This window comes from Macaca thibetana, chromosome 12 (assembly GCF_024542745.1).
Source record: "Macaca thibetana thibetana isolate TM-01 chromosome 12, ASM2454274v1, whole genome shotgun sequence".
NCBI classification, from domain to species: domain Eukaryota; kingdom Metazoa; phylum Chordata; class Mammalia; order Primates; family Cercopithecidae; genus Macaca; species Macaca thibetana.
In genome coordinates, this window is record NC_065589.1 from 82,881,689 (window position 1) to 82,899,989 (window position 18,301).

The 18,301-nt window shown below is 39.3% G+C and overlaps 1 protein-coding gene across 7 annotated transcripts in view; it reads left to right on the forward strand.

Annotated features, from left to right (window-relative positions):
• ITGB6 (integrin subunit beta 6) overlaps nt 1-18,301 on the forward strand; it is a 148,160-nt gene that overhangs the window by 99,491 nt on the left and 30,368 nt on the right. For all 7 annotated transcript variants that reach the window (XM_050752266.1, XM_050752267.1, XM_050752263.1 and 4 more), the window contains 3 exons: nt 13,031-13,120; nt 16,922-17,056; nt 17,270-17,687. In XM_050752266.1, coding sequence (XP_050608223.1) covers nt 13,031-13,120; nt 16,922-17,056; nt 17,270-17,687 — 643 coding nt within the window. The remainder of the gene's footprint in view (nt 1-13,030; nt 13,121-16,921; nt 17,057-17,269; nt 17,688-18,301) is intronic.

Sequence of the window (18,301 nt, forward strand, 5' to 3'; positions counted from 1 at the left end):
GTACAGGATTTTGTGTGGACATGTGTTCCACTTTTTTTTTAAAAATACTTTAAGTTCTAGGGTACCTATGCACAAAGTGCAGGTTTGATACATAGGTATACATGTGCCATGTTGGTTTGCTGCACGCATCAACTCATCGATTACATTAGATATTTATTCTAATGCTATCCCTCCCCCAGTCCCTGACAAACCTCAGTGTGTGATGTTCCCTGCCCTGTGTCCAGGTGATCTCATTGTTCAATTTCCACCTGTGAGTGAGAACATTCAGTGCTTGGTTTTCTGTTCTTGTGATAGTTTGCTGAGAATGATGGTTTCCAGCTTCATCCATGTCCCTGCAAAGGACATGAACTCATCCTTTTTATGGCTGCATAGTATTCCATGGTGTATATGTGCCACATTTTCTTAATCCAGTCTATCATTGATGGGCATTTGGGTTGGTTCCAAGTCTTTGCTATTGTGAATAGTGCCGCAATAAACATACGTGTGCATATGCATGTGTCTTTATAGTAGCATGATTTATAATCCTTTGGGTATATACCCAGTAATGGGATGGCTGGGTCAAATGGTATTTCTAGTGCTAGATCCTTGGGTAATCGCCACACTGTCTTCTACAATGGTTTAATTTACACTCCCACCAACAGTATAAAAGTGTTCCTATTTCTCTATATCCTCTCCAGCACCTGTTGTTTCCTGACTTTTTAATGATCGCCATTCTGACTGGTGTGAGATGGTATCTCATTGTGGTTTTGATTTGCATTCCTCTGATGACCAGTGATGATGAGCATTTTTTCACATGTCTGTTGGCTGCATAGATGTCTTCTTTTGAGAAGTGCCTGTTCAGATCCTTTGCCCACTTTTTGATGGGGTTGTTTGTTTTTTTCTTGTAAATTTGTTTGAGTTCTTTGTAGGTTCTGGATATTAGCCCTTTGTCAGATGGGTATATTGCAAAAATTTTCTCCCACTCTATAGGTTGCCTGTTCACTCTGATGGTAGTTTCTTTTGCTGTGCAGAAGCTCTTTAGTTTAATTAGATCCCATTTGTCTATTTTGGCTTTTGTTGCCATTGCTTTTGGTGTTTTAGTCATGAAGTCCATGCCCATGCCTATGTCCTGAATGGTATTGCCTAGGTTTTCTTCTAGGGTTTTTATGGTTTTAGATTTAACATTTAAGTCTTTAATCCGTCTTGAATTAATTTTTGTATAAAGTATAAGGAAGGGATCCAGTTTCAGCTTTCTACATATGGCTAGCCAATTTTCCCAGCACCATTTATTAAGTAGAAAATCCTTTCCCCATTTCTTGTTTTTGTCAGGTTTGTCGAAGATCAGATGGTTGTAAATGTGTGGTGTTATTTCTGAGGCCTCTATTCTGTTCAGTTGGTCTATATATATGTTTTGGTACCAGTACCATGCTGTTTGGTTACTGTAGCCTTGTAGTATAGTTTGAAGTTGGGTAGCATGATGCCTCCAGCTTTGTTCTTTTTGCTTAGGATTGTCCTGGCAATGCAGGCTCTTTTTTGGTTCCATAAGAACTTTAAAGTAGTTTTTTCCCACTCTGTGAAGAAAGTCATTAGTAGCTTAATGGGGATGGCATTGAACCTATAAATTACTTTGGGCAGTATGACCATTTTCATGATATTGATTCTTCCTATCCATGAGCATGGAATGTTCTTCCATTTGTTTGTGTCCTCTTTTTTTTTGAGACAGAGTGTCGCTCTGTCACCCAGGCTGGAGTGCAGTGGCACCATCTCCACTCACTGAAAGCTCCATCCCCCGGGTTCATGCCATTCTCCTGCCTCAGCCTCCCGAGTAGCTGGGACTACAGGTGCCCACCACCATACCTGGCTAATTTTTTTGTATTTTTTTTTTTAGTAGAGATGGGGTTTCACAGTGTTAGCCAGGAGGGTCTCAATCTAATGACCTCGTGATCCACCTGCCTCGGCCTCCCAAAGTGCTGGGATTACAGGCATGAGCCCCTGCGTCCAGGCTGTTTGTGTCCTCTTTTATTTCGTTGAGCAGTGGTTTGTAGTTCTCCTTGAAGAGGTCCTTCATATCCCTTGTAAGTTGAATTCCTAGGTATTTTATTCTCTTTGTAGCAATTGTGAATGGGAGTTCACTCATGATTTGGATCTCTGTTTGTTTGTTAATGGTGTATAGGAATGCTTGTGATTTTTGCATATTGATTTTGTATCCTGAGACTTTGCTGAAATTGCTTATTAGCTTAAGGAGATTTTGGGCTGAGATGATGGGGTTTTCTAAATGTACAATCATGTCATCTGCAATCAGGGACAATTTGACTTCCTCATTTCCTAGCTGAATACTCTTTATTTCTTTCTCTTGCCTGATTACCCTGACCAGAACTTCCAACACTATGTTGAATAGGAGTGGTCAGAAAGGTCATTCTTGTCGTGTGCCAGTTTTCAGAGGGAATGCTTCCAGTTTTTGCCCATTCAGTATGATACTGGCTTTTGTTTTGCCATAAATAGCTCTTATTATTTTGAGATACATTCCATCAATACCTAGTTTATGGAGAGTTTCCAGCATGAAGGGTTGTTGAATTTTGTCAAAGGCCTTTTCTGCCTCTGTTGAGATAATCATGTGGTTTTTGTCTTTGGTTCTGTTTATTTGATGGATCATGTTTATTGATTTGTGTATGTTGAACCAGCCTTGCATCCCAGGGATGAAGCCCACTTGATCATGGTGGATAAGCTTTTTGATGTGCTGCTGGATTAAGTTTGCCAGTATTTTCTTGAGGATTTTCGCATCAATGTTCATCAGGGATATTGGTCTAAAATTCTCTTTTTTGTTGTGTCTCTGCCAGGCTTTGTTATCAGGATGATGTTGGCCTCATAAAATGAATTAGGGAGGATTCCCTCTTTTTCTGTTGATTGGAATAGTTTCAAAATGAATAGTATCAGCTCCTATTTGCACCTCTGGTAGAATTTGGCTGTGAATTCATCTGGTCCTGGCCATTTTTGGTTGGTAGGCTATTAATTACTATCTCAATTTCAGAACTTGTTATTAGTTGATTCAGGTATTCAACTTCTTCCTGGTTTAGTCTTGGGAGGGTGTATGTGTCCAGGAATTTATCCATTTCTTTTATTTTATTCTAGCTTATTTGTGTTGAGGTGTTTATAGTATTCTTTGATGGTAGTTTTTATTTCTGTGGGATTGGTGGTGATACCCTGTTTATCACTTTTGATTGCATCTATTTGATTCTTCTCTCTTTTCTTCTTTATTAGTCTTGCAAGTGGTCTATCAATTTAGTTGATCTTTTCAAAAAACCAGAGCCTAGATTCATTGACTTTTTGAAGGGTTTTTTGTGTCTCTCTCTCTTTCAGTTCTGCTCTGATCTTAGTTATTTCTTGTCTTCTACTAGCTTTTGAATTTGTTTGCTCTTGCTTCTCTAGTTCTTTTAATTGTATTGATAGGGTGTCGATTTTAGATCTTTCCTGCTTTCTCTTGTGGGCTTTTAGTGCTATAAATTTCCCTCTACACACTGCTTTAAATGTATCCCACAGATTCTGGTACATTGTGTCTTTGTTCTCATTGGTTTCAAAGAACATCTTTATTTCTGCCTTCATTTCGTTATGTACCCAGTAGTCATTCAGGAGCAGGTTATTCAGTTTCCATGTAGTTGTGCACTTTTGAGTGAGTTTCTTAATCCTGAGTTGTAATTTTATTGCACTGTAGTCTGAGAGACTGTTCATTGTGATTTCTGTTCTTTCCATTTGCTGAGGAGTGCTTTACTTCCAATTATGCGGTCAATTTTAGAATAAGTGCAATGTGGTGCTGGGAAGAATGTATATTCTCTTGATTTGGGGTGGAGAGTTCTGAAGATATCTATTAGGTCTACTTGTTGCAGAGCTGAGTTCAGGTCCTGGATATCCTTGGTAAGCTTCTGTCTCATTTATCTGTCTAATATTGACAGTGGGGTGTTAAAGTCTCTCATTATTATTATATGGGTGTCTAAGTCTCTTTATAGGTCTCTAAGGACTTGTTTTATGAATCTGGGTGCTCCTGTGTTAGGTGCATATATATTTAGGATAGTTAGCTCTTCTTGTTGAATTGATCCCTTTACCATTATGTAATGGCCTTCTTTGTCTTTTTTGATCTTTGTTGGTTTAAAGTCTGTTTTATCAGAGACTAAGATTGCAACCCTTGCCTTTTTTTGCTTTCCATTTGCTTTGTAGATCTTCCTCCCTCCCTTTATTTTGAGCCTGTATGTGTCTTTGCACATGAGATGGGTCTCCTGAATACAGCACACTGATGGGTCTTGACTCTTTATCCAATTTGCCAGTCTGTGTCTTTTAATGAGAGCATTTAGTCCCTTTACATTTAAGGTTAACATTGTTATGTGTGAATTTGATCCTGTTATTATGATGTTCGCTGGTTATTTTGTCTGTTAATTGATGCAGTTTCTTCATAGTATCGATGTTCTTTACAATTTTGTGTATTTTTGCAGTGGCTGGTACCAGTTGTTTCTTTGCAAATTTAGTGCTTCCTTCAGGAGCTCCTTGTAAGGCAGGCCTTGTGGTGACAAACTCTCTCAGCATTTGCTTGTCTGTAAAAGATTTTATTTCTCCTTCACTTACAAAGCTGAGTTTAGCTGGATATGAAATTCTGGGTTGAAAATTCTCTCCTTTAAAAATGTTGAATATTGGCTCCCACTCTCTTCTGGCTTGTAGAGTTTCTGCTGAGAGATCCGCTGTTAATCTGATGGGCTTCCCTTTGTGGGTAAACCGACCTTTCTCTCTGGTTGCTCTTAACACTTTTTCCTTCATTTCAACTTTGGTGAATCTGACAATTGTGTGTCTTGGGGTTGCTCTTCTCAAGGAGTATCTTTGTAGTGTTCTTTTCATTTCCTGAATTTGAATGTTGGCTCGCCCTGCTATGTTGGGGAAGTTCTCCTGGATAATATCCTAAAGCATGTTTTACAACTTGGTTCCATTCTCCCCCTCACTTTCACGTACACCAATCAAATGTAGATTTGGTCTTTTCACGTGGTCCCATATTTCTTGGAGGCTTTGTTCATTTCTTTTTACTCTTTTTTTCTCTAACCTTGTTTTCTCACTTTATTTTATTAATTTGATCTTCAATCACTGATACCCTTGCTTCCACTTGATCACATTGGCTTTTGAAGCTTGTGCATGCGTCACGAAGTTCTTGTGCCATGGTTTTCAGCTCCATCAAGTCATTTAAGGCCTTCTCTACACTGTTTATTTTGGTTAGCCATTTGTCTAATCTTTTTTCAAGGTTTTTAGCTTCCTTGCGATGGGTTCAAACGTCCTCCTTTAGCTCGGAGAAGTTTGTTATTATCAACCTTCTGAAGCCTACTTCTGTCAACTCGTCAAAGTCATTCTCCATCCAGCTTTGTTCCATTGCTAGTGAGGAGCTGTGATCCTTTGGAGGAGAAGAGGCACTCTGATTTTTAGAATTTTCCGCTTTTCTGCTCTGGATTCTCCCCATCTTTGTTGTTTTATCTACCTTTGGTCTCTGATGTTGGTGACCTACAGATAGGGTTTTGGTGTAGATGACCTTTTTGTTGATGTTGATGCTATTCCTTTTGTTTGTTAGCTTTCCTTCTAACAGTCAGGTCCCTCAGCTGCAGGTCTGTTGGAGTTTGCTGGAGTTCCACTCCAGACCCTGTTTGTCTGGATATCACAAGCAGAGGCTGCAGAAGAGCCAATATTGAAGAACAGCAAATATTGCTGCCTGATCCTTCTTCTGGAAGCTTTGTTCCAGAGGGGCCGCCGCCTATGTAAGGTGTCTGTCAGCTCCTACTGGGAGGTGTCTCCCAATTAGGCTACACGGGGAACAGGGACCCACTTGAGAAGGCAGTCTGTCCATTCTCAGAGCTCAAACACAGTGCTGGGAGAACAACTGCTCTCTTCAGAGCTATGAGACAGGGATGTTTAAGTCTGCAGAAGTTTGCTGCCTTTTGTTCAGCTATGCCCTGCCCACAGATGTGGAGTCTAGAGGCAGTAGGCCTTGCTGAGCTATGGTGGTCTCCACCCTGTTTGAGCTTCCTGGCCGCTTTGTTTACCTACTCAAGCCTCAGCAATGGCAGACACCCCTCCCCCAGCCAGGCTGCCGTCTCCCTGATCGATCTCAGACTGCTGCACTAGCAGTGAGCAAGGCTCTGTGGGTGTGGAAGCCACTTAGCCAGGTATGGGAGAGAATCACCTTGTCTGCCAGTTGCTAAGGCCTTGGGAAAAGCACAGTATTTGTGTGGGAATGTCCCGTTTTTTCAGGTAGTCTGTCATGGCTTCCCTTGGCTAGGAAAGGGAAATCCCCCGACCCTTTGCACTTCGTGGGTGAGGTGATGCCCTGCCCTGCTTCAGTTTGCCCTCTGTGGGCTGCACCCACTGTCCAGCCAATTCCACTGAGATGAGCTAGGTACCTCAGTTGAAAATGCAGAAATAACCCATCTTCTGTGTTGATCACGCTGGGAGCTGCAGACCGGAGCTGTTCCTATTCAGCCATCTTGGAAGTTTTCAACTCTTTTTGGTAAATTCCAAAGAGTCTGATCACTGGATCATATGGTAAGTGTTTGTTTTGTTCTGCAAGAAACTACTACACTGTCTTTTGTAGTGGCTGAATCATTTTGCATTCTCACAAGCAATGAATGAGAATTCCTGTTGCTCCATATCCTAGTCAGCATTTGTTGTTGTCAGTGTTCTGGATTTGGGCCATTCTAATACATGCATAATGGTATTTCATTGTTGTTTATTTTGCATTTCCCTGCTGACATTTAATGTGGAGCATCTTTTTATATGCCTATTTGCCATCTCTGTATCTTCTTTGGTAATATGTCTGTTAAGGTCTTTGGCTCATTTTTTAATTGAAATGTTTGTTTTCTTGTTGAGTTTTAAGAGTTCTTTGTATATTTTGGTAATACTCCTGTAGTAGATGTGTATTTTGCAAATATTTTCTTCCAGTCCCTGACTTGTTTTCTTGTTCTCTTGACATCATCTTTCACAGAGTAGAAGTTTTTTATTTTAAGTCCAGCTTATCAATTTTTCTTTCATGGATTGTGCCTTTGGTGTTATATCTAAAAAGTCATCAATAAACTCAAGGTCATCTAGATATTTCTACCATTATCTTTTTGGAGTTTTATTGTTTTGAATTTTACATTTAGGTGTGTGATCATTTTAAGCTAATGTTTGCAAAGGGCGTAATAATGTGTCTAGATTTTTTTTTCATGTGGATGTCCAGTTGTTCAAGCACCATTTGTTGAAAAGACTATCCTTGTTCCATTGTGTTGCCTTTGCTCCTTTGTCAAGGATCAATTGACCATATTTATGTGAGTCTATTTCTGGGCTCTCTATTCTGTTACATTTGTCTGACTATTCTTTTGTCAATACCATACTCTTTGGATTGCTGCAGCTTTATAGTAAGTCTTGAAGTCAGATAGTGTCAGTCCTCCAACTTTGTTCATCTTCAGTGTTGAGTTGGCTATTCTGGATCTTTTGCCTCTCCATATAAACTTTAGAATCAGTTTGTTAATACCCACAAAATAATTTGATGGCATTTTTATTGGCATTGCATTGAATCTATAATGTGTATCTATAAATGAAATTATTAATTTTAAGTCTTATTTATGAATCTTTTCCTTTATGGGTAGTGCTTTTTCTATCCTACTTAAGATATTCTTGTTAATCATAAGGCCATGAAGATAACTCCCCTGACTTCTACAGTGATAAAAGTCAAAATAGTGGTTGTGCTTTTGTGGGGAAGAGTAATGACTGGAAGGCAATACAAGGGAAGATACCAGGGGGCTGGTTGTATTCTATTTCTCTTTCTTTCTTTCTCTCTTTCTCTCTCTCTTTCTTTCTCTTTCTTTCTTTCTTTCTTTCTTTCTTTCTTTCTTTCTTTCTTTCTTTCTTTCTTTCTTTCTGTCTCTCTCTCTCTCTCTCCCCCTCCCTCCCTCCCTCCCTCCCTCCCTTCCTTCCTTCCTTCCTCCCTCCTTTCCTTTCCTTTCTTTCTTTTTTTTTTTTTTTCTGAGGCAAGGTCTCACTCTGTCACCCAGGCTGGAATGCAGTGGCTACAGCCTCAACCTCCCAGACTCAAGCAATCTTCCCACCTCAGCCTTCCAGTAGCTGGGACTGCAGGTGCACACCAATATGCCAGGCTAATTTTTGTATTTTTTGTAGAGATGGGGTCTCACTATGTTACCTGGCTGGTCTCGAACTCCTGGGCTTGAGTGATATACCCACCTCAGCCTCCCAAAGTGTTGGGATTACAGGCATGAGCCACTGAGCCCGGCTTATATTCTATTTCTTGATTTTTCTGGGTGATGGTATTTGCTTGTTTACTCTTTAAATATTTCTTGAACTATATACTTATTACTGGCACAATCTGTATGTTATGCTGCCATTAAAGTTTATAAGAAAGAAAGAGAGAGAGAGAAACAGGGGGAGAGAGAGAGACAGAAAGAGAGAGAGAATGCACCGCAAGGAGCTGCTAACTAAAGAGATAAAAAGTAATGAAGAAAAAACTTAGAAAGATTAGAAGAGAAATTTGTGAGCAGAGTATATAACATCAAATATTCTCAGTCTATGCAAGCCAATCTTTTAGTAAATGTATTTCAGTAGAATACATATAGTAAGTGTATTTACAGATTAGAAACACTGATGTTGGTTAATAATATAATATTGAAAACAAACAGTGCTGTGAGCATAAAATAAAGTAATATTAGTGACACATTAGTGAGGCTTCATAAAGAGAGTTAAGCAAGCAGAATCTAAAGGGAAGCAGCCGGCTGCTCTGAGCATTTAGTTTTACAAATTCTTTATTAAAATGTGATAGATTTGATCATTAAACATCGTATATGTGCATCAAAGTATCATACTGTACCCCATAAATGTGAACAGTTTATTATGCATCCATTAAAATAATAATAAAAGCAAGAAAAAAATTGCTGCTAGCTGATATGTGACCACTTGACTTGTGACTTCTCACCCTCAAATGAGGGGCATGTGTCACATGGTCTCTATCAAATGAGGGCTACTGAGCTCTGAGGTGGGAGGGGTCTCTGAGACTACAGTAGAAATGTCATAAGATTAGGCTATAAGGGCCCAGTAGAGTCACTGTCCAAAGCAGAAACCAAATCAACGTACCCAGCAAGGATACAGTTAATACGAAACATTGACCCAGCAGACATCCAGGTTCTGAAGAGCTAACCACACAGCAGGTGTAGTTGGAGCAGGAACAGGGGTAACATCAGGAGCTTCCTTTTCTGCAGGACAGAAAGCCAGAATATCACCAAAGCCAGAGAGGCTCTGTAAGGTCCTCAACACGAGTCTTGTTGAAGAGAAGGCCAACCAACAGCCTGTCCACAGTTAACCAGGCAGCAGGTGTGTGACTGCATGTTCCTCTGCCCTGAGCCAAGCAGGAGTGCACACCTGACAGCTGGTTCTGGCAGCCAGACACTGAGAGGCACCAAACCGGGAGTCCCTCTCTGAGAGGAGCCCAGGATGTGCAGGTGGGAATGCAGGTGATTTCCTCTGTATCACACCTGCCTGCTAAATAGCTCTCTGTTGGTTTGTTATCCTTTCTCTTCCACAAAGAGGAGATTTCCAGGGAACAAACGCAGACTGTTAGATACACACATAATCTTTTTGGAGATGGGGGCCGAGTGAAGAGATAAATAGAGCTTGAAGAAGGAAGTTAAGAAAACTAAGGTAATCAGAAAGAATGAGTGAGAAAAGCAACCTCAGGAACTTCTGGGTGGTATGGTAGGGAGGACGAGGAAAATCCATAATTAGGATAATCTGCAGATAGATAATAGAGAATTCAGGCCCAAGCATCAGAGCTTGCAATTCTAATCAGCTCATGCAACATCATGTTTGCAGTGTTCACCATTTCTAATATCCAAGCATCATCTTTTAGAGTCACAAATACTATAATTCATCACATCCAGGCATGCAAAATCATCCTTTTTCTAACATTAAACATGTTTAATTACAACAATTTATAATAGTGCGTTAAGACTTTAATGAAAGGAAGGCATTTGATACATGATATTTACAGTAATCATAATACTACAATATTTAAAGTATGAATTTTGACAGTGTTAGAGCAGGAAGCCAAATTGTCCATATTTTTAGTTAATTATTTGAAATGCTTTTGAGGGGACTCAGCATCCAGAAATTAATAGTTTTCCTCTGTGCAACTGTCATTGTCACCACTGGTTACTGCTACTGGCTGCCAACCCTTTTATATTATCACTGTAGTGGCAGTCAGCGATTAATGCTAACCACTTGTCCTAATAGCCAAATGCCAAATGTCATACCACATGCAGGATTATAATTATGCTTTAGGAAGTGGATGGGTTTGGCTTTGTTAGCCAAGAATTAACCACAAATTTGGAGGCCACTGGAACTCGTGCAGAATGTATCTGTGACACCTCAGTGTTGGGGTTCTTAGGATGTTTTTCAAGGATAGCAGTTTTGTAGAAAGCTAAGAGCCTTGAAATCCTTTTCCTAAGGGACCTAAACGTTTCTTTGTCAAGCTCGAAAGGTTCCCTCTGCCATCTCTTCTGGGATCAGTCAAATTTACACACATTCCAGCTTCACTTAAGTGGAATTCAAGTTCCTGTATAGGTATTCGCCGTTAACCACATGTAACATGCTTCACAGCCCTTTGTGACATGTGTTTATTTGAAAAGGTAAGTCCGTAAACCAGTGCCTTCCTTGTATTTTACAAGTTTTCCCTGACTCAGGGAAACAAAAGGGGGTCCTCCATCATCAGGCAGCAATGTGGGACACAGAGTAAGGTAAGGAATGTTACCTGGATTACTGCCCACAGCCTCCTCAATAATAAAACAGTGTCAAGGCAGAGCAGCATCTCACACTGTTAAGAGTTTGGATTTTGCCAGGCTCAGTGGCTCACATCTGTAATCCCAATGCTTTGGAAGGCGGAGGTGAGAGCATTGCTTGAGCCTAGGAGTTCAAGGCTACAGTGAGCTATTATCAGGCCACTCACTGCACTCCAGCCTGGGCAACAGAGTGAGACCCTGTCTCTAAAAATAAAAATTAACAACAACAAAAAAAGAATTTAGATTTCTACTGACTTCAAACTTCAACACAATCATGACCACTGAAATAAGAGGAACATTACAAATCCTCAAATCAAAACCAAAGCCCATTTTTCCAAATAGGTGTGGAAAGTGTGGACTCACCCAAGGATCCACTTATATCAAGTGCCCAGGACACCCTGCATGCTTTCTGTGTTCTAATGTTGCCCTCGCTTCATTTGTTCCTCTGCTTGGTTCCTTTTGTCCTAATTTATTTTCTTGGTATCACTATTATAATTAATGATAGTTATCCATTCTAATTTAGTTTTTTTGCATTTTCTAAAACACTTAAATCTTCTTTAAATAAGATAGAATATCATTATGTTTGAACTATATGAGATACCCTAAATCCTTCACTCAAAGCTTACTTACTTTTTTCTACGTACAATTTTAATAAATTCAGTCATCCAATTTCATAGCACACAGCAACTCAGAAGACCACAGCTGACAGAAGGAGTGGTTGTTGACATAGTACAGTATAGCAAACCTACTCAGCAGATGTTGAATGCAACAGTAAATAGATAAATGAGTAAATTAGTAGGTGAGTAAGACCTTAGAGCTCACCAAGGAGAAGGTAGAAATCATTTAAAAACACATATAAGAAGCAACAACATAACAGTCAGGGTCCACTTGATATGGGTGTGACCTCTCTGGAGGTTTCAAAAGCCTTTGATGATTATAGAGCCATAGTTTATTTAATTTATTATGACTGTTTTTTTGAGACGGGGTCTCACTTTGTCACCCAGGTTGGCGTGCAGTGGCACCATATCAGCTCACTGCAGCCTCAACCTCCTGGGCTTAAGTGATCCTCCTGCCTCAGCCTCCAAGTAGCTGGGACCACAGGAGTGCCACCACACCCAGCTAATTTTTGTATTTTTAGTAGAGATGGTGTTTCACCATGTTGGCCAGGCTGGCCTCGAACTCCTCAGCCCAAGTGATCTGCCTGCCTTGACCTCCCAAAGTGCTGGGATTACAGACGTGAGGCAGCATGCCTGGTGAAACTATAGTTAATATTGATAAGTAATAACTCCATTCCTTCAAGAAAAAAGTCAGAGTATTTTGAGGAATCTTTGTTTAAGAAGACAGGTATGTGTATCACACACCTTAGAAAACTTTTCATTTGAAAACAACAAAATTTAAAACATAAAACTCCAGGGTGGGGAAATTTCCAGCTGTCTGGAAAATTCCCTTCTTTGCCGTGCCTCATTCCACGCCCATGCCCAATGCCTGGAGTGATGATGAACTCATATTGCTAGTTCTCAGGTGGGAATGATGCCTCAGGAAAAAACACTGTGGGTAAATAATGCTTTCTGCACTAGTTTCTGACTCACTCCATGGTGATGTGGTGGGAGCAATTCCAACCAACCCCAGCACGGTGCTAGCATCCTGAAAGGGAGCACGTTACCAGAGGAAGAGAGAGCTCAGTGCAAGCATCCAATAATTCACTCTCTTTCTCCACCAAGCGGTTACTCCTTAAGACCTCTTAACTGAATGACTTACAGAGCGACCTGATTCCCCTCATTGCCTGTGTGCACCAAACCTTGGTTTCTGCAACTTTACAAAAAGATAAGTTCCTGGTTGTGTGCTGAGAACGTTTTGGACAAAGGATGCTTCACGAATGGAAGACGTTATATAAATGTTACTATTATTTGAGACTTGACTCCTCTGGAGACAAAAATCACAGCCCTAGACCATGGCAATCACAGCCCTTGACCATGGCAACCACAGACCCTAGATTTCCCCAGTGCTGACTCCGTCCAGTCTATTTTCCACTTGAGCACAGGAAGCAGCACAAAGTAAAGGCTACGGTTTCAGGAGAAAAGCAGGTTTGTTATCACGAACCTGTTTTCCCCGGCCAGTTAAATAGAGGCAATCATAGCCAGCAGGCTCAAACCCACACTTTTCTCAATTACCGGAGGGAAACAAAGATTGACTTACTCTTTTTCTTTTTACAGAATTACGCAAAACTTATTCCTGGAGCTACAGTAGGGCTACTTCAGAAGGACTCCGGAAACATTCTCCAGCTGATCATCTCAGCTTATGAAGTAGGATATTTTACAGCTGGCATCTTTTTTGCATTTCTTTGGTATTCAAAAACTAAGATGTGATTTAGGCAGTTAAATGTTAGTTACTTGTTGGTAGAGAGAATGCTTATCCAAAAAATGTCTCTGCATGAATGCAATCAAAATATAAATTTTGTTCATTTTGCTTGCTGATCTTCTTCCTGGAAGGTGGAGCTGAAGATAGAAAAATCATAAAACTGATCATAAAGTTGAGGTTGTTTTTATAATAATAAGCAACAGCAACATTGTTGCCAGCAAAATTTTAAAGCCTCCATGAGTCATACAATTAAGCTCTCCTCTGTCTGAAAAAAATGAAGTTTAAATTGCCCGTGAGTGACAGAGTTATGTAGAGAGCTAACTCCACAAGCTTGACGATACTAGGTCATAACTCAAGCAAAAATACAAGTGCTGGCTGTGCACCAAAACACCGGTACACAAGGAATGCCACTTTTTAGTCTCTATACTTCTGGGAACTAGGGACATTTTCCACTGGTTTATGAGTAGGTGTGTAAACTTTTGCTTTGACTTTGGGAATTAGTACCTGAGGACAGAATTTCTCCCTTAAAATTAGAACATATACCTACGGTGTTGTTATGTTCTCATTCTTTGTCTCCATTTCATAACTCCGTTAGTCAACAATGGATGGCCGGTTGTCAATTATTTTTAATTTTGGTTCCTAAATATCATCCCTCCCTTTGTTTGCCTCTATTGACAAAGAAATACACATGCAGAGAAAGAAAGAAGAAGCCCTAAATTAGGATAGGAATGAAAAAAGGGAAAATTTTTAGTAAGGAGTAAAGCTCTAGTATTTACTGTAAACAGCAACTGTGTAAGAACAAGTGAATAACAATTCTCCTGATTTTTGATGTTTTAAAATTACAAAAAAAAAAAGGCCCATACGTAATATACGCCAACATTTAGCGTGTACTGAACCAGCATTCCTTAAATAAAATGACATATCAGAATCAACATGGAAAGTTTTTAAAAATAGGCCTATCCAGATTCCTCTCACAGACATCTTTGAAGGACTTTAGGGGAAATGAGAGCTATATATTTTGGAAAGAAAAAAAAAGTTTCCAATAATTTTGACGCTGGCCCACCAATTTTGAAACTACCCCGAAGGAACAAAAGCAAGATATTCCTTCTCAAGTATTTCATTTCTTCAGAAAATAAAAATACAGATGTGTCCATTAAAATTATAGGATGATGGTTTGGTTTGGTTTGTTTTACTGATAGCCTCAGAAATTTCAGTTTTCTTAGGTCACATCAAATTAATCACCACGTTAGCTCATGCTTGAAATTCTCCCAGACAGGAATGCTCATCCACAAAATGCTATAAAAACCTTCCTCCCTCTCATGCAGTAATTAAAGTTTTAATTTGTAGAATCAAATAAAATCACACAGCAATCCTTCACTGTATCAGAATGCACTCCATTTTTTCGAACCCAATACTCTCAACAGTGTTGGCCACTAACATCTTCAGAGAAACTAAGGAGACTAGAAAACACTGAATTGTCAAAAATATTTCCCCCTCCAGTGAGAGCAGCCCCCATGCCTCTGCTTGCTCTGCCAGAGGTTACGGCTCACTTTATGATCTCAAATACTTACGTAACTTACAGGATAGTTGAAATCAAGGCATTAAACATTTGAATTAAGTCTTCTGTCCTTGTTTTACTATCTCAGAAATACTAAGACGTGTCTATTATTCTTAAATGAAACCATCTTGCACTGGAGTTATTATTGGAACTTTATGATTCACAAGGCAAAGTCTGTAATGGATCCTGGCACTAGTTCAAATTATTTTTCTACTGTTATTTTTAAATGTATACTAAAAAGAATTTAAAAATATGAGGACCTATAGGCTGAATTTCTTTCTAGTCTATAAAAAGAGAGAGAAGGAAAGAGAATACTTTGAAAGAAAATGTAAAATGCTTCTGACGGACCTCTAGTAGGGCAGAGGTAGACAATTTGTGTTTATAACTTTGTGGCTACAAACTTCAGCTCAGTATTTTACAGTGCCATATTGATATTTTTAAAAAGCTTAAATACCAATGTGTACTTATCTGATCATCATTCACTAATGTCCTTTCTTCCCTAATCGTATAATAAAGGCTACCAAAATATCAGCAATCCCAAGGATAAGTTCCTCTGCTGGTGTTTAAATCCCAGGAGGGAATTGACTTGGTTTCTTTTGTTTTTCCTGGTTCATAAGAGATGCTCAAAAAATGAATGAATGAAACGATGAAAACTACAAATAAGCATTTATGTCCTTTCTTTGGGAAATTCAGACTAAAATATTCCTGGTCTAATTTGCAATATGCTGTTAAATTACAGTAATGCTGAAATTTCCTTTACTTAGATCAGATCATGTCATCCACTAGTCCTTATAATTGCTGTCACAGTCTTTTAGCTCATATCCCTTAACTTTTATTTAGCTCCCGACTTTATCTCCAACATTGCTTCTATTTTAATCTTATTATTTCGGCATAAGCAGATTTTGGAGGAAGGCAGGGTCATTTTACTATACATTTGGCGAAATTACACATAAAGTATCAAAGCATCTCATTTCTCCATAAATATATACACCTATTACATACCCACACAAATTTAAAATAAAACAAATTTTTAAAAATTACACTTAAGGGAAATTTGAAGCTGAATATGCTTTTTAAATGCCAACAAGAAAATGGATATGTGGACTTAAAACTTTTGGATTAACTGAAGCATAAATTTATTTATAGTATTTTAAAATTGATTTTATTCTGTTTTTTTTATTTTTCATAATTTGGTTTGCTTCACCTACAATACAGACTTTTGTTTTATAAGTGAACAAGGAATAAAGAAAGTAAGATAATAAACTTCTGGAGGGCAGAAGGCTTTCTTACAGTATTCCCCAGACCTAACTCTACACTAAATGTGCAATAGGTACTAAATACATTCCAATATTGATTTTAAGGCACACTTTCCCCCCACATTTTAACATCTCTAAAATTGAGCTCCATCTTACAACTGATGGTGAGTTACAATCACCATTGTGGTGCCAGGCAGCAGTCATGATGTAGTTTTCATGGACAATTGTGATTGTACTCACTTCAATTAGTTAAAGGCATTGTTGCTACTTAAGTATTAAGTTTAATTGCTGTTTTAACATATCTTTAAAAGTGTGTACTATGATTCGATATTGAAATGAAAAGTTTATTATGTATGCAGAAATGTACCAAAACAGAGCAGCAGGGTGTAAATTTGATATCAATGAGTCAAATATTCATTGGTGGAGGAATGACTTCAATTCTGGATTCTTTGCAAAGCAACAAACAGCTGGTTTACAGGAGCTAAGAAATCATGATACACATAAAGGAAGCTGTTGTTAAATTTTGTTACTGAGATATAAGCAAAAGAATTGCCTTTTATATGCCAATCTGCGCAACTCAGGGCAGGAGAATTTGCCAAATCCTTCAGAATGGATAAAATAATTTTCAAAGCAATGGTAGATGGATAGGACTGATTCATATGTTGTGCAGAACCATCTTGAGGTATTTTGTCATAGTTTAATGTCATAAGATAATGGTGTATCTTATAATTGTTGGCACCTTAGATTTGATAATATATAAAATGTATGTATGATTGCTCACTTTCTTGCTTTTGATTGGTAATATACTGAATTTCTTTTGACACCCAATTTAGTTTTATTCATTTGTAGTTCAATGAACATGATTCAGTTTCTTCTTCTGGCTATATTTTTGGGGTTGTGACTTCACTGAACTCTTTATATTGTAACTAAAGGAACTGCGGTCTGAGGTGGAACTGGAAGTATTAGGAGACACTGAAGGACTCAACTTGTCATTTACAGCCATCTGTAACAACGGTACATTCTTCCAACACCAAAAGAAATGCTCTCACATGAAAGTGGGAGACACAGTAAGTAACTGTCCAATAGATCGTCTGAATAAATACCTGGATGGGTCAGAAGTTAGCTGAGCTCACTGAAGTTGGATTTCTTTCAAGAATTTTAAAAGCAATTTTCAAAGATTTTCTAGTAAATGCTTTTGGCAAAGCTGATTTCCATGAAGCCTTGTTTCACCTCCTGCATTTTGGTGGATGGAGGGAGATAATTAGTATTTTCTTTTCCAGGCTTCCTTCAACGTGACTGTGAATATCCCAAACTGTGAGAGAAGAAGCAGGCACATTATCATAAAGCCTGTAGGGCTGGGGGACGCCCTGGAATTACTTGTCAGTCCAGAATGCAACTGCGACTGTCAGAAAGAAGTGGAAGTGAACAGCTCCAAGTGTCACCACGGGAACGGCTCCTTCCAGTGTGGGGTGTGTGCCTGCCACCCTGGCCACATGGGGCCTCGCTGTGAGTGTGGCGAGGACATGCTGAGCACAGATTCCTGCAAGGAGGCCCCAGATCATCCCTCCTGCAGTGGAAGGGGTGACTGCTACTGTGGACAGTGTATCTGCCACTTGTCTCCCTATGGAAACATTTATGGGCCTTATTGCCAGTGTGACAATTTTTCCTGCGTGAGACACAAAGGGCTGCTCTGCGGAGGTAGGCTATGTCGAAATTCATCTTACCCTGTGGCTGCTCAAGTATCAGCAAGGGGGTTGGCATCCTCTGCACCTTCCACAGTTTCCTGGGCATAGTAGGTGCTCAGTAAATATTTGCTGATCAGCCTTAGACCACGGGTAACTGAATCTTCTCTTGTAGGTTTTCTGGCTCTAACATTCACTTGGGGCGAGATTTCTGCCAACTGAGCTTATGTCTATTTTGTTTCCCTAAGCGTAGATGAAAGATAAAAGGGCCTTCTCTCTGGCTGTCACCCGGACTCTACACAAGTGCCTATAATAGGAACTCCATTGCCTTCCAGGTTTTTCTGGACCAAGCTGCTGTGTCTGACTGTTACCTTTTAAATGTATATGACTTTGGAAAAGTGAAAACTAGATAGACTGCTAAATGAGCATGCTACCAAGGATAAAGAGCACAAAAATATATTAAATGGGCTTTCAGGGCCTTCACTCATTCCACAAATATTTATTAAACACCTACTATGTGACACATACTAGGTTAGGCACTGGGCATAAGAAAGATGAGTAAGTGCATATGTGAAAAGGCTGCAGGAAGGACAAGGATGGAAAATTACTTGGAATATCTTGAGAAATTTG